This window comes from Prenolepis imparis, unplaced genomic scaffold (assembly GCF_030444845.1).
Source record: "Prenolepis imparis isolate NDT839.2.m4 unplaced genomic scaffold, iyPreImpa1.0 SCAF_7, whole genome shotgun sequence".
NCBI classification, from domain to species: Eukaryota; Metazoa; Arthropoda; class Insecta; order Hymenoptera; family Formicidae; genus Prenolepis; species Prenolepis imparis.
In genome coordinates this window covers 530,528-548,431 of record NW_028141165.1, presented here as the reverse complement: position 1 = coordinate 548,431, position 17,904 = coordinate 530,528, and the positions used below count along the sequence as shown (strand labels likewise).

The 17,904-nt window shown below is 31.4% G+C and overlaps 2 protein-coding genes across 4 annotated transcripts in view; both read right to left on the bottom strand.

Moving 5' to 3' along the window:
* LOC145938345 (uncharacterized) overlaps positions 1-5,548 on the bottom strand; it is a 40,622-nt gene extending 35,074 nt beyond the window's left edge. Inside the window, exon 1 of one of the 3 annotated variants that reach the window (XM_083041860.1) lies at positions 5,251-5,548. The gene's annotated coding sequence lies outside the window, so the exon portion shown is untranslated. Of the gene's footprint in view, positions 1-2,578; positions 2,811-5,250 lie in introns of those variants that run through there. The other 2 variants (XM_083041863.1, XM_083041862.1) reach the window with 2 other exon arrangements.
* Positions 5,549-8,349: 2,801 nt separating this feature from the next.
* On the bottom strand, positions 8,350-17,712 carry LOC145938454 (MFS-type transporter SLC18B1). The gene is made up of 8 exons (XM_083042111.1): positions 17,270-17,712; positions 13,124-13,219; positions 12,293-12,583; positions 12,021-12,141; positions 11,651-11,874; positions 11,288-11,463; positions 10,919-11,087; positions 8,350-10,442 (listed from the first exon to the last, which is right to left on the bottom strand). Exons 1-8 carry the CDS (start codon positions 17,375-17,377, stop codon positions 10,137-10,139), a joined length of 1,491 nt encoding a protein of 496 aa, XP_082898237.1. The 5' UTR covers positions 17,378-17,712; the 3' UTR covers positions 8,350-10,136.
* Positions 17,713-17,904: the final 192 nt, after the last annotated feature.

Below are 17,904 nucleotides of genomic sequence, written 5' to 3'. Positions count from 1 at the left end.
CTCATGAGGCGCTTATATGCGGTGCAGCTGCAGGTGCAGCCTCGTGATGTCGGCATCCATTGTTCGGCGACATTTGACGGTGGTAGAAATGCACGACCCGCGTGGATCTTATATATGTAGTGCAATGACTGTACGCCACTTTTATAGAGTATTTGTTTGAGCTGGAGCTGGAAATGTATTCTTTTTCGGTCGACTCTCACCTCTCGGTGTCGAGAGATGTTGTCGAAATAGCACAATATGTGTATGCAACGGCAGTTAAAACGAATTCATAGATGAAATACGCAGTAGTTTTCATTATGCCCTCTTGAATTTCTTAGAACGACAAGATTCGGAATTTATTATAAATCGTACAAGAAAGAGAAAGAGAACGCTATGTGGAATTCGTTCTTGCCCTTGAATGTTTATTGCGATATCCAACGGATGCCGAATGTTGGATCTCTCATGACCCATATTTTCAGAATATTTTATAAAATTCGCACGATAATCGAAACACAAATATTTTATATTTGCATTAGAAAAAAGTTTAGGAATATATAATGTATGCATAGATCAAAGTCGCATATTCATGTAATGAATTGAATGATTTATTTTAATAGAACAATTAATGTTTCCTTTTTTATCGATTTATAAATATGGCCAGATATATGTATATATTGAATGTCTAATATATCATAATTACGATACTTTATTTATACGAGAAAAATATAAAATTGATAAATAAGATTCTCAATGGTTCTATTAATTTAAGATCTACATCTAACTAAATTCTACCTGTTGCGACCTTATCAAGACACATTTAATTACGTCATTTCCTAGAGAGTCAAACCTGGCAATTTCATATCGCATAATTGAGTATTAATACACAAGTCGTATTGAAAAAATAATCGTTCGCTGCTTTCGATTGCGAAGAAAGGCCGCGTAACCACGAAGTATAAAACTTTTACCGCGACATGCGTTTTACAACCGTAACGTGAACGCGATCCGGCAGGAAGAAATTCGTCAGGGCCCGGTCAGCGTCCATCGGGAGTTCCGAGGCACCGGACGCATCGTTTGCAGCTGGTTCGACTACATTTCGACGACGCACATTCTCTCTTTCACATATGCATACGCAATACATATGTGCACGAATATATAAGTCGCAAGCATGTACACCCAGAGATCTTGCACAAATACAAAGAGACTCCTTCGAGAGGGGTTCCGAATCTCTCCTCGTGCTTGTAAACGGATCCGATCGAGAGGTCCGGTAACCAGACAGAGACCACATGCAAAATACATGTGGAAAGCGATCGAGACTTGTGGTTCACTTTACCAAGCCGCGGCTCGTTCGAACCTTTCGAGAACCTCGAATTCTACTTGCGTCGCGCGCTATTATCGAGTGATTAATTCCGTCTCCTCGCTCACTTTGCATTTTGATACTCCGGAGGGATAATGGGCCACGATATAAGAAATTGCGCGGAATGGAGATTAATCGCGGTCCCACAGTTCGCACGATCCGTTCAGCATGACGTTTATTTTCTGCGTCCTGTTTACTGTAGATTGTAGAATAGAGAGAGGAAGAAAGGGGAAGATGAGTAAGATTACTCGCGAATTCTTCGTATCGCGTTAGATTACCTTTTGGTGACATCACATTGTGACGAAGATAACATATTGACGCTAATACGTTTTACAAAGCGTAAGAGTTTACAGAGGTTTTATAGAATTTCCAATTTTAACTTTAACGACAGATTTTTCAATAAATTTTAGAATTTTTCATGAAAGAAATAAACCTTTAAATAATTAATTTCTGTGTCGACAAATAAATTAATGATTTCGTAAAGATAAATATTATAAGAATCAATAAAGATTTCATGAAAATCTGTGCTCAAAGATATTAATTTTTCTCTACAATTATTTTAGCTCATAATGCATTTAAATTAATTATTAACATAGCTAATTAATTATTTTTTAAAATTAATTATAGCGCACAATTTGTATTTCTCTCTTCTTTCGTAAAATGTTAAATTCCTGCGGGAATCCTTTCATGACGCTTTAGAGTCACGGGATATACTCTCAAGCGCAGTTGAGATTCCAGCATGGATATAACCACCCACGAGCACATATTCGTTCCCAACATTAGACTAACATGATTTCATCTTCAACGAGGTACACGTTCGTCCGTTCATTCATTCGTCTGCTTGCCCTAATCTTCCTTTCTTGGACATATGTGTGTGTGTGTGTGTGTGCGCTTGGAATAACAAATGCAAATCCTAATCAATCTGCCGCTTATAACTCACCGCGGAATAGCTGAATGAATTCATTTGATTAATGTTGAAGATACTTTATTAAATATTGTATAAATGATATATGATAAATATTGAGATAAACAATTAACTGAAGCAAATTTTTTATGTTTGATATACATATTTTATTCGTTTCTTTAAACCGATATTTAATAAAAGAAATTACAGAGTTACTGAAAAAATGTTCATTAATATTTAGCCATTAGATATAATTTTTATATAAAATATAAAAAATAAAAAAATTCTTATTAATCTCACAAATAACAAATAACAAATAAACAAAATGACAGATTACTCACCTCATATAGTTACTTCGTCGTCGTTAATGTCTTTCCGAGTTTCCTCTTTTCTTGTTTGTTCTTTGTTGCTTCTTCATCTTCTGACATTCACACGATACTCACTTACAAAAATATGGATAATTATCATTGTACGCGCACTAATTAGCGGAATACGCGTGGCACTTTACTTAGCACTTCCGACGTTGATCGACGGCGACAAACACTTTATTTTATATTGCGACGCGCAAATCACGGTTACATGAAGCTATGATTCGCTTGATATTGAAAAATCTCGCGGCCGAATTCACACAATGCTATTCTCACAATCTTGCTAATGAATAGTACACACACACACATACACACATTTTAATTGATTCATTTGATAATTTTATATTTCGCAATTTTATTATCTCTCATTATATAACAAACGAATAGATATGTTAAAATTAAAGATGGATATCCGCAGAATGCAAGAATATGTCACTGCTTTAATATTGATTTTGAGCAGATGATCGAATTATATATGAAATACACACGTTTCAATAAATCAGTGGCGAAATTATGCGAGTTAACGGCTAGTTAAAGGTTCAATAATCGTGAAAATTAATTAATCACGCGGGTTGATAATCGCTACTTGTAAATAAATGTAAAGACTAATTGTGATAGATGTGTGATTTCGAGAGATATAATACGACACATACATTACTACCGTCTCGCTCGAGTCTCGCCGTGCGAATGATAACGAAACGTATAAAGGATGGTGTATATAAACAATAGCTTTCAATACTGTATGTATATTGTTCATGCGCGCGATCGTTTTGTCAAAACACGATCTAGGTATTGAGAGTTGATGTATACGTCATACTTCATATGTTTGGTTGTCATTTGCACGGCGAGATTCGAGCGAGATGGTAGCAATACATGTATGTGTCGTATTAAATCTCTCTAAACGCAATTACTCTTTACGATTGTTACAAGTAGCGATTATCAAGCCGCGTGATTAATTAATTTTCACGACTAATGCACCTTCAACTAATCATTAGCTCGCATCGCCATTGATCTTTAATGTTCACTTGTATATTTTATTCATGTGATAATGAGAGATAATAAAATTATTGAATGACTCAAATAAAATGTACGCGTATATTATTCATTAGTAAGCATTGTGAGAATAGTAAATTGCATAAATTCGGCCACGTTTTTTCAGTAAGAGCGGATCATAGATGCGTATAACAATTTTTCCGATGCAATATGAAATAAAAAATACGTCGTGTGCGATCAATGTCAGAAATGCTCAGTGCGTATTCGGATAATTAATGCGCATGCAATAATAATCATCATGTTTTTGCAAATAAATATCATGAAGAAGCAACAAAAAGAAGAACAAATAAGGTAGAAAAAGAAAGAAAAAGCTCAGAGACGCGTCAGATAATAGCGGAGCCGTGATAAAGTAAACGATTAATTATAATTTTTATAATTAAGTATAATTTTGTTAATTTATTATTTATTATTTTTTTATCTGTGAAATTTATAAGAATTTAATTTCTATTTCTTATGTTTTTAATATATAAAAACTTATATTTAAAATAAATTAGAGGAGAGAAGAAAATATATAGAAAAATTATGGCAGAGATTATTATTGTTTGTAAATACGGCGTGTGTACATATATATATAAATATCGTACAGTCATGCGAACATCTCTAAAAGTTGTGACGATATTTATGATCGTACGTACATATCGCATTTCTATGCTACTGGATAGCAGATAAAGAGCGCGTACGAATTGTAAGCTCTCGCATTGCTCTGCGCATTCAAATCACCGGTCAGTGCTCCGCTTGGTTATCTATCTCTGCTACAAGCCGGGAATCGCACTGCTGCGCTTTCCGTGCCGTGGAAATATTAATGTAAATTAAATGTTATTTCACACCTTTATACATAGGATATGACAAAATTATTATTCTTGCGATTAATTTTAGACGATAATAATTGCAAAGATGAGCGTAATATCGTCTTCAAAATCTTTGGATGAATTTTTTATTTTATATTGATAAGTTTCATAAAAATATTATAAAGATTCTATGAATCATTACATAAATCAATAGCCAACATTTTAGCATACTCGTCTTTCGACATCCTATTTCGTCACCCTACTCTCCATAAAAAGTGAATGGCATCGACAGACGTATGTCAATAAAAATAGCTAGGCAATTTGCAAGTTTATAATTATTTAAATGGATTTGTTATGTAATTCAAATTTATTCTACTTAGTCTGCATTTCTTAAAATGGAGTATTAATTCTTGCAACTTCGTAAAGTATATAAAAATTCCCTTTGAAAGTCAAATTAAATATTTTTAACATTTTTCTTTCAGTGTTGTAATTTATTTAATATATAATCATATTTAATATATTTAATATATAATATTATCATCGTAAGAATTTTAAACTAAATAATACTATCTCAACTCTAGAGAGCATATTAAGAAAAAAAAATAACAGTATATTTGAAGTTTATTCATTTTTTTTCTGTCCCTTTCATTTAAATGTCAAAATATAATTTAGCTGAATAAAGGGTATTCTTTTGAAAGAAATTAAATTTCTTAGAAATTATATACAGTAGCATTTATTCTCTTTAAGGAATAAAGTCAAAGAAATCAAAGAATCAAGAAAAAAATCCCTTTTGGGCAAACTTACCCTGACCGTTCTTAAATCCCCATGGCACAGTGCACACCGATAAATACGAGTAACCCCTCTTGTCACTGGTAATTTATATGACGTCTGTCGAAATTCCAAAATTTCCGCACGTTTCACTCGCGATCAAATTGTGATGAAAAAGGAAAGAAATGAAAAATCGGAACGAGAATTCACGAGAAAGCCCGGCTTACAATAAAAATGCGAAAAATCATGTATAGCTCAGAGACGCTGATGAGACCAGCACGTTCTTCCCTTACGATAGAAACAGACTTTGGGTCTCCGATCCGGCCCCGACCATTCGCTCTCGGTGCAAAGGACCCATGGGTCTTTGCGCTTGCGCATCGGGGCCCCTCTACCAGTTGACAAGAGGGAAAGGTGGGAGGAACGACCGACAACCCTCTTTCCAGGGACTCACTTCTTTTCGCGGGTTGTTGCTGTATGTGTATGTTGTGTGTGTGTGTGTGTGTGTGTGTACCTTTATACCTGCGGGTGTACCTGTTCAGGTGGCAGCACCTCGATAGGTGCACCTGATGAAATGAGGAAAGTCTGGAGCAAGGTGTATTGATACCTGCTTATCTGCCAGCATGAGAGTCGATATTGACACTTATTACAATTGGCTTGATTCTTTTGCCTATATAGAGAGAAAGAGAGAGTCTAGAGGAATAATATATATTTCCTACAAGAGGTTTTCTAGAATTATTCTACGATATATTAAACAAATATTCGAATAGACACTTATTATTTTCATTTTTACAAAAATGCACACGTAGTAAATTAACAAGTCATAATATCCCTGTCAAATTCAGATTTTATTAAATTTAAATTAAATTTATTTGTAGTCATGGTACAATTAATAATTTAGAAATAAGAGATCAGTCGAGAGATTCCTATATCATTCTTTTATATTATATAATAAGATTAATTTATCAAATGCGAGAAAAATGATATTTAAATTGCACATGCGTGAGTTAATTTTTAAAATTTTTAGCTGCATAGCACGTAAAATTATTTTCTTAAAACTTTTAACGAATAAAATAAAAATACAACATAATTACAATATTATAGATATTATTTTTCTTTCACACTTTCTATTTTTATATTATAATATAAAGCAATTATATTATAAATTATAGAAGTGAGACGATTTAATTAATTATTTATTTAAAAATTTACTTTGTTATAAAATTCTCAATCCCAACAGGTACATATAAGACTTTTGCAACCAGAATTAAGAAATAAAAAATTAATCATAAATTTAAAAAGTGGATAAATCTCGAACATAGTTCTTTTTCAATTACGTTAAATTAATAGGAGCACTTATTACATAAATGTATTAATTGCTCGCGTTTCCCTCGACCGTGTTGTTCCTTCCGGCGATGAGTTCTTGCATTCAACCGGTCAGGACAACAAGATCCGCAGGAATTCGCGACGTAACGCCTTATGTCTCGTCGTTAGGAATTGTCGAAGAAAGGGAGATGAGAGGGATGTCGGGGAGGGGAAAAGAAGCTAATGCTTTGGCGGACACTTCGATGCACACCGGTGAACAACGCCGTATGCGTTAATAATTCCCTCGTCTTCCTTTCGTTCTTCCACTTCGCTTTCGTGCCTGGCTGTGTTTGAAGAAGGAAAGACGAAGACTTTCAAATTCTTCGAGCCTCTCTCTTTACTCTCTTCCACTGCTTCCTTCCGCTTGTACTTAACAAAGCGTCGTTTCTTGACTTGGTTCTCTGAGGGAAAAACATAACATTTGTTTTCAAAACAAATTACATGTATTTTAATATTGATGCACAATTGACTTAAATTAAAAAATTTTTTTAAATTTTGATAAAAATTACTTTATTTGTAAATTACTTTATATCATGCAAACTTAGCAATATTTGATATATAAATATAATAATTTTCATTGACAATAACGAAAGCTAATATTTCTGCTAATTATTGATTTTGTGTATTGCAACAATCAGATAACACGAAGAGCAGCTGTTTGCAGGGCGAGAAATACCAAATAGACTTTTGTTAGCATTGCAGAAATAGCACAGTCATTTACTGACAGCTCAATGCACACGAGTGAACAAGACGATCTGAGGAATATGAAATAGTTACGGAAATAGTAGCGCATAATGTGTTGCACGTTCTCGTGTAGATGCAACACAAAATTAGTTAGAAAGATATAGTTCTCGTAATAAACTTTGTGATGGTTTTATTAATTATATAGGTAAAAAGAGACTAAAAAGAACTTTTTTGTTTGTTTCGCATTTGTTATACACATTAAATATTGATAGTTTTCTAAAAAAAAAGTATTAATTGTTTAATTTAAAAAAATGCATATTAGTATAATCGCTTATATTTTTGTTTAAAATCGATATTAAATAGATAATAAAAACATACGTTTTGTCTTGACAATTATAATTTTATATAAAAGTAGATTTTTATATTATTTTTCTAAATAAGCGTTTTATCTATAAATAAGATTTATTTCTCGTCAGAGAAAGAGAGAAAGAAAGAATATTTTTTAATTGATACATTATCTGTAAAATTTGTCAAAATCGAAGATGAGAAATATTCAATTTTTTTTTTAATATGAGTAGGAATGTTATAACATTTTATAAACATTTTTTAACACATTTTATCTGTAAAGAGAATATATAAATAAAGCTTAGACTATAAAATCATTTATGATCTCTGAGATTAAATGATAATATCTTAAAATTAAAATAGTGATTAAATACGTCAGCAGCATGTTCTTTTTCTGTCTCATGGTGAAATTATCTGTCTTTAATATTTGAAATATGAATCACCCCGCATTCACACGTGCCGGGTTTACAGAAGGCGAGCCTTTTTCGCATTGTTATACATACATAGAGAGAAGCGAAGGAAAGAGACAGTCGCACATATATTGTTAAAGAATTCGTGCACGTGCGTGGGCGTGTCATGTATGCATGAACAGCTTGGAATTCAAATCGAACGCAAGAAGAAACGACGTTTGGAAACTTGACGTGGTCGTTAAAGGCAATGAGAGTCGCATGAAAGTGAATGTTACTAAAGAAGGAGAAAGAGAAGAATATGCATTAGTTGATAATATCAGATAATGCAAATAGAAACGTGAAAAAAATATTTTTATTAAACAATTATAATATTGTTACATTAAAATATCTGAAAATTAGTTTATTATTTTTAGCTGCGATAAAAAAGCAGTGATATACATAATTCATAAAATTTAAGAGATGTTAATTTTGAAAATTATCTCTTATAAATAAAACTAACAACTAAAAATGTGCAATTTTAGTATTGAATTTATCTATACGATAATATTTATTTATACAATACAATTTTTTTTAGTTTCTTCCTCTGTTAAACAATTGCGAAAATCATTGGCAATAATTAGCAAGTTTGTGACAAATTTACATTGCTATGATATTGCTTGATGACATATCATTAACACCCACAACGTCCGTTACCTTCCCTGTTGGAACTCGAATCTAGAATTATGCGATTGTGCCGTTGCAAATACAGGTTTTGCAACAGTATAATCGCATAATTCTAAGATTCGTGTTCCGTCAATTAAATATCGACTAATCATGTTTCCTGACTTTCTCGATGCTTTCTACCTGCAAAATACAACAATATATTCGATATCGATGCCATTTCTCATCAAAATGGTTAACTTTACGAACAAAGTTAGTTACGCCAATCCCTCTCCGCACTGTTAATAAACAGTTTTTATTAATTGCAATTTATATAGATTGTTTATATACGATACGAGCGCTAAGAAGCTAACTATTCGACAATTATCAGATGTATATAAGTGACGAACGAAGTATAAGCCAAAGTCTAACAAGTATGTCGCTACTAAACTTGATGTATTATAGCCGCTGACTACAAGCTTCGTATACGAGTCGACTTCCTCTAGAGTTTAACACTATTATCGCAGTCGCAATATAGTCTCGCCAAGTAATGAAAGGATCGAAGTCGGATTGAACAAAAAAAAAGAAAACACAGTATAGTATGAGCCCGTTAAAGTAAATTGTGATAAAGATGATAATGCACTCTGAATAAATACTGCTTTGAAGCATTTTATGCAATAGAGTGTATTTCTCACTCGCTCTTCTTCTTTCGAGATTGACTATTTTTTTTAATCCTTAAACGTGTAATTTTTCATATCGCAATTTTCGAATTCTTAAATATAGAAATACACCGACTGTGTGTATCGAGAAATCATGCGTTTCGCGTATATCAATCTAAAATTAGATCAATTAAAACTTTCTCGAGAGTACGTAAATTGATTCATTTATTTAATTGCTATTAATAGGAAATATTTTTCTATTTTTTTTGCATTTTAAAACTTATATTAGGATTAAAAATTTAAGATCGCGTAGACAGCAATAAAAAGAAACTTGCATACTTAAAAGTTAACGGTTTAAAAAGCATTGCAAAACGACTCGCAAGTAAACGCCGCGATTGCTTTTCACGATCGTAATAATAATGATAACAATCAAAATTTAGCATATCTCTTTGATTGTTTCCTTATATCATTCTCTCGCGATATTATTATAAATTAAAGTAGGCCTATTATATATAAAGATTTACAGTACTATTTATAGTATAGTATTTTGTGTATATCTCTCTCTCATATATAATGTGTCACCGCACAATGGTATACTATAATATAATTTCAAATACAAATTTAATTATTAAAGTAAAGGGACTAATAATGAGACATTAATTTTCGATTTTCAGTTTCTGAAAAACGAACAGTCTCTCGCGTTTCCGATTCAATCGTACATCGCGAAAACTGATTAAATGATGGTCAAGGAGTGAACGACGACGAGCGAGACAAAATCCTGCTTGTGTTCTTATTTTTTGGTATGAAGATGATCAGGTCAGGATCACGTAGTGAGCTCCAGATATCTTTTGTTCTCTATAGATCCATAGCTATGCGAATAACGACCGCTGTACGACGCCCTGGACCATGCTCCGGCTCTATTCGAATAACTGTTGCATACGATCAGTGAATTCATGCCGCTGGGCCTATCAATCGGTACACTCTGACCCCGTCCGTTCTGTTGCAAACTGACGCTGCCCGATCGGACGCTATCCATCAGAGGTGCTCTGAGATTCTCGACTGCACCGACGTCGGTGTACGGTTTGGGTGCGCGAGAGCAACTGCTTAGAAACACTGCAGCTACCACGCCCTGAAAAAATCACACAGATTACGATTAGAGCGTGGTCATAATATTAAAAACATTCCAAAGAAATATTTCGAACTCAAGGTTTATGCAAAATTCGAATATAGTTAACGCGAAACAGATTATTCGTAATATCTAAAGACTCGACTGTTTTAACAGCTCAAATGCCAATAAGAATAAAGCCCGTATATCAATTTGAATATAATTTTATAATTTAATTTTACACATCTATTTTTAAAAAGAAAAATTTAACGAGAAGAGTTAATTCTGCAGTTACAACAGTTTTTATTACTGTTAATATGTCATAACGTGGACTAGGAACAATGAATAAAAATGAATGTCAAACTATGATGCTTTCTTTGGATGCCTTGGATTTAAATTAAAAATTAAAAATTAAAATTATTCAATAATTATTTGTTACATAGAAAATAAATTAAATATATCTCATGTGTATCGAATAATATAAAATGAATCAAACGTACCACTAGCATGTGAAGTAAGACGATAAACATAGAACCGTTTCTGAAACCGATGTTATCCAACAGAATTCCAGCAACGCTAGGGCCGATGAAAGCTCCAAGGGCGAAAGTACTTGTCCACAATCCACTGATGAGACCATAAGTCTCAAGACTATTTGGAAATCCGTACGATCTTGCGGTATTGATAAATAATATTGTTAAAACAAATTATAATTTTTATCTATTTAACAGTATATAGAACTCTTGGACCATTCGTACAATGTATAAACAGCAAATGATAGCACATTTTATAATATAAAAGAATAATTGAAATAATCGAAAATAATCGAACCAAGCTACATCAAATACGAGAGCTGTTCTTGTGCGACTTACATAGATGTCCGCAAGGAATCCGTGAAGCTTGCAACCAGTTGAGCAGACATGCCTAAGCCGTGGATCACGAGGCCGCTGATGGGCATCCAGATTACTGTAGGCCACGGAATAAACGGTGCCGGACCAACCAAAGAGAAACCAATCATTACGAGAAAACAACCGGCAACAGTTGCCACCTAAAAAGCATTCATATATTTTTTTTACATTAAATATTTAATAAATTTAATACAACATTGAAGCGCCTGGAAGTTCATTTGCATTCGAAAAAAATTGTAATTTATAAAAATAATTTAATTAAAAGTTAAATTCTATAAATGACGTAATACAAATAAGAGCTCTTTTTCATATTTCTTATAAAATTACCTTCGGGTGCCAATATTTATCGCAAAGCCAACCCCATATCGGCGCAGTTATCGCATATGTACCGCCATTAATGACAAACATTAATCCCAACACAACCGGACTTAAGTTAAATTGCCTCAGATGCGGTTCCAAGGTTGCTTGTAAAAATCCGATGCTCATGCTTGTCGCGATTATTGACATAGAAGCAATCATCACGCCGGGAATTTTAAAAACCTTTGTTATTCCTATGAAGCATACCAAATGATTATATATATTGTTATATATATATATACATATGTAGAGAGAAAGAGAGAGAGAGAGAGAGAGAGAGAGAGAGAGATACATTTTTAAAATTTATAGTGATTTAAATATTTATTTATTTATATAATACCTCCGCTATTGTTCGAATCTCGATCATTATCGTTGTGTTGTGGTAAGATGAATGCAGTGCTGACAGCTGCCAAGAACAATGCTGAGCCAAGGACCGCGAATGGAGTGGTATATCCACCAACCTAACATATAAATATAGATATCGCATATTAATATCTAATATTACTAAATTAATGTTACTAAAACATGTTATTTTATGAATTTAGCAAAATATTGATACTTGCATTTAAAATTTGAAAATTTGCGAAAAATATTATTCTGAGAATACATTACCTGGTAAAGTGCACCTCCCACGGTGGGACCAACAATAAGGCCCAAACCGAAAAATGTTTCTAAACTGGCGAATGTCGTGGCGACATTGTTGGGAAACTCTTTGGCAATAATGGCGAAGCTAGCTGTCAGAAATGCAGCATTTCCCAGTGCCTCCACAATTCTGATCAAAAAAGATAGTATTATAAAAGGATAATGACCGTTGACTTTGTCCAATAAACCAAAGAATATGGCGCAGGTTCCTGTAGTTAAGATACCACCATTGAACAAAAGCTTCGGACCGATTCGATTAAGCTGTGAAAAATAATAAATATGATTAATTCGTTGATTAAAAATTATTCATGCAGAAGCATGAATGAAGAAGTATAAAATCTCAACTGCTAATTTAAAACTTTGCATGCAGTAATTTATGAGCCTGACAAATGGCAACTTTCAACGTTTCGCGTTTGAACCCTGATCATTATATAGGCTTATCATAAGATTTAAATTTTATGTACTTACAATATTGAATATTGCGTACTCTTTGATAACACTAGAAATATATTTTGAAAAATATATTCTTAAACGATAAAAAATATATTTTCATCATTTCTTTGATTATTTAATTATATTCGTTTATTTTATAATTAATAGATATCTTCACTCAGATTGAATAAGAGACAACATAAGTTGATTTATGATTATACCTACTGTGAAAATATTAACAAGAGAATTATATTTTTAAGATTATCGGATAATTATTTCGACTTCTAACATGATATTTTGAAGATAATTTTGAAATTGCATTATATTGTCGAATTACACTATACTAACAATGATTATGTTAGTACTCACGTGTTGTCCGTAAAATGGGCTAATAATAAAGACTACCAGTTCGAAAATCCCGAAGACCAAGCCATATTCGGAAGGTGATGCACCTTTCTTTTCAGCCTGTGAAAAGGAAATATTCACACTCTAAAATGAACATTTACATATGTATATATATATACATGTACATACGTGTTAATTTGCTGACGAAATATTGGCAATTCGAAGACACATCGAGCTACGCAGTAGCTCTGTTCATTATCTCTGTCGTATTGCAATTAATATTCGTCGAGATAATATCCCGATAAACTTTGTAGCTTTTGCTCCGGCAAGACTACAAACCGAATTATCGTACGTTTGTCTCCCAATAGATAAAAAAAATGCCCTTGGACATGTATTCCATGAATATACGTAAAGTAACAGAAAAATATTACGTGATATATCATATATGATATATATTTCTAAAGTTAAAATTGGAAATTGATTTAGATAGATAGAAGTATTTTAACACTGAGAAACATAGAGAACAAGAGAAAAAAACTGTTATCATGCGATATGCTTACGGTGATATAAGAGTAGACGTATATTATTTTATTCAAAATATACATTTTTTAAATAAAAATTTTTTTTGACTTAAATAAAAATTCCATTTCAAACTCTGCAATTTTTTAAATATATTTATCAACATAAAAAAATAGTTTAAATAATTTATCAACATAAAAAAATAGTTTAAATAAAACTTTTAATTTGTAGCTTGAGTACTATAATAATTAATATAATAATATAGTAATTTGCGATAACATAAATTAAATTACAAATTACAAATTAATACGTTACATAATTTATCATATTCTTTATAATTGCAATTTTATTTTTATAAATAAACAAAAGAGAATCAATTTTTATTGTTAAATGTATGAAAGTTTAGAGGAATTTTTTAAGTTTAATCTATTTTAAATACGAATGTGTACTCATGGTACGAGAAATTTAATTAAATTAATTGAAATATTCTCTGATATCTTATCATAAACTATTTAAACTATATGTATATTTCTTTTTTATATTTAATTACAATAATTACTGTTAATATCTGCAGATTATTATCAATTTTACTATATAATTTGGAATATGATTTTAAGTTCTATCTCTAATTGTTTGATTATGTAAAGAGAGACAAATTTGTAATGTACTTTATATAAACTACAGTCAGTTAATCGCCCGGGGACGATAAAAATTATCGATGCAAATCCTCACTATGCATTGTTATACTTTTCGATTGTTGAAAAATTATTGTCATTTGTTTTATTCTACAATTCTCTCTCTCTCTCTCTCTCTCTCTCTCTCTCTCTCTCTCTCTCTCTCTCTCTCTCTCTCTCTCTCTCTCTCTCTCTCTCTCTCTCTGTCTTTTATTATTAATATGTTAATATTTTATTAATTATTTTAATTATTTCTTCTTTTTTTAAGCTCATTCTGTTATAAAAATTATATGAAAATAAATTATCAATATCTTCATTTACATGTGTACGATTTACGATTTATGAATATACTATTTTATCTTATTATGTAACATATAATCGAACAAATTTCAATACAATATTCAGTGTCTTTCTGTTCGATCTTATGATAATTTTGTTTGTTTATACATGTAGTATAATAATTAAAACAAAGAATTGAAAAAGTAAAGTAATGTAATTGTAATGTGAGAGAAATTCACGGAAACTCCTGATAATATTATTTTCTAATAAAAAAACAAATAATAGTTGTATTTATTGAAAAGTTTCATTCCTGATTCTCTGCTTAAATATTGGTAAATTTATAAAAAGATAAATGCACTTTTAACTATAGAGTAGCAAATAAATTATGATATAGTGCATACGCAGTAAAAGGAAGATGTCTCGTAAAAGTTTTTTTTTATGCAGAAAATATCGCGGACATGTATATTTCTTTAATAATTCGATCTATTTTTGTACGCCTTTTTCACGGAGCAGAGAGAAAGAAAAAAAATATTCCGGACTTTTCGATTTATCGAGATGATTTCTGCAACGAACGTTAACCTTTGCACCCTTGAAAGAACGATTCAAACTCAAATAATTCGATGACTCTCAAAAATGTTTCACACTATGGATAATATATTATCTTAATAAAATATATTTAATAGAATATATCCTATTAATATATGTATATATAGTATATCTTATTAAATATAGTATTTTTCAAGAGAGATTCAGTAAATTTATTTATTAATATATAATTTTATATAAATTTGTAATTTTATATTACAATAATATCTCTTTTAACGCGCGTAACGTGATTTAAACACATATAAGAATATATAAAAAATATAATTTAACAAAACTGAAAACGAATAGTAATAAATTGAAAATGACGAAGAAAATGACGACGAAAGATGAAAATAATGCAATTGAAAATTAAAAATAACGAATGTGCTAAATATAAAAGTGAAGTCTTCAATTTCTTTTGCGATTAAATGTGCTATTGAAGACAAATACCGCAGCATTATTATTCATGTAAATGATAAAACGTATCGCAATTTTGTTCTACTAACGCAGAGAGAGTGAACAACTGATTTTATCGGAAGTAATTATATTAATAACTACAGGCACGCGTGAACAGCTCCGCCTGCGTAGTAAACAACATTAAAACTGGCAAGAGCCAGATAGAATAATCCTATCAAAATATATTGCTTTGAATGAGAAATGCCAGTATAATCTGACAAATGTCTGTGAGACTGACAGATTAATCTCAGACAGCGCATCAATGGCGTTTACGAAAAGAAGCGAGCAGCATGGATAACTGTCCCTTATCGTTTTATTAAACACTGCCATCTTATTGCGATATATATATATATATATATATATATATATATGTAAAGAGAAAGACTATAAATGTTTACTTGATTTACAGCTAATAACACATTAGAGCGTTAAAAGATAATCTTACAATTTTATAATAAATATTTTCGCGCAAACAACATTTTATCTGATCATTTATAATATTTTTCTAAATATTATAAATCTCATAAAGCAAATAAGTATTAAAATATTTAATTTGTGATCAAATATTATTGTGAGAAATTTGTAAATTATTAATATAACATGTACTATTTAAGTGCAATATAGTCTAAAAAACTATATATTAAGATTAAAATAAAAATAAGCAGAAATAAAATTTTGTCTAATTTACATTATAATATACAGAAAATAAAAAAAATATCAGAAACTTATAAATAAAAAAGATTATGTCTTTTGTTTTGAAAAAATGTGTGAACACAATTTAAATATTTCTAAACATTTGTAATATTTTAACATATTTAAGATCAATTATCAATAAAATAATATTATACCTTAAAGGTATCTAAAAATATTCTGTTATTTAATTTTTCAAATTTTTGAGTTTAAAGTCATTTCAAGATGATATTATGATGCATGTTTGAACTTGTCTTAATATCAGTTTCAATATGCAACAAAAATAGATATTAATAACAAAATGTGAACAAAAATATATAGTGTTTATTATTGTGAAAAATATTAGTAACTTTAGTAACACTGAAATCATGACTTTGAGAGAAAAAAAATTATGTTTATTATATTCATGTTCTTAACTCTGAAATTTGTCTCTGAAACTTGATAAATTTATTTGTGTATTTATCTGTGCACATTCTCCTTTATTTTCATTTCCAAGGGAAATATTTAAATGTTCTATTTCTTGGTGACTCATTCGATACATCAAAACAACAATGGGATAATGTTGTAAATATTATGTCTGAAATTTATATATGGATAAGTGGATAAGAATTTAAATCTACTAAAATCTGTTTTATTTCTAATAACTTATGATAGAATTATGAATAGATAGATTTTTTCAATTATCACCGGATTCATATATAATATATCGATAATACCATAAGTTGAGCATTATCGTGTTATGTCTATAGAGATGGGAAGCCCTCGCGTAAACATTACTATCGTTTAAAATTCCACAAAGTCACCTTGAAGATAGGAAAAATTCATTTGGTACCGTATTTTTAAAAATGTAAAAAATTAAATAGCAAGATTATTCATCAGTTTCTCGTCTTTTTCATTTACAAATGTAGTTATTCGGGAAAATTTGTCGCGTACGAAAACTCGTCCTTACAACAATTATCGTTCTTACCTCTTGAGGATAGAAGGGTGCTTGTAGTGAAACGCAGATAGCATTTGCGAAATCAGCAATGCTGATGACAATTAGGGTGAGCCATTGCCTCTTGGTGAATTGAGCCATTCTATCGATTGCGCACACCCCCTGTATCCTCCACAGATGCAGCACTTAATCGAATCCTCAGCGAAGAAAATCGGCGACTTAGGAATCGCGTATTTACGACATCAGGAACGATCGACTGATTTGATGCTTACGGTGAATAATACACACTTAGTTCGAGTATATACACACAATGTGGCCCGTTTTGTCTCGTTCGTGACGTGCGCGCGTGCGTGGCCGAGCGTCGTTGCCGCACTACGGTCACTTTTAAGCACTTTGAAAGAACCGAGAAGAGAGAGGGTCGGAGGTCGAAGTGATACGATCCTACCACGGTTCTAATTCATTATCAGCTAACGCGCTGTCATGTCTCGCGCGTGTTACAGAGTGAGAGTTTACGAGCGCCCGGCAAGCTGGAGCCGATTTAACCCCGTTCGCGGTACCTCGTTTATCTGTATTTTTCATCATTTTACTTCCATATGTCCTCCTTTAATGATATATTACTTAAGAACTATGTATTTCTGGAAGATGTAACGCTCTTCGTAAAATAAAAA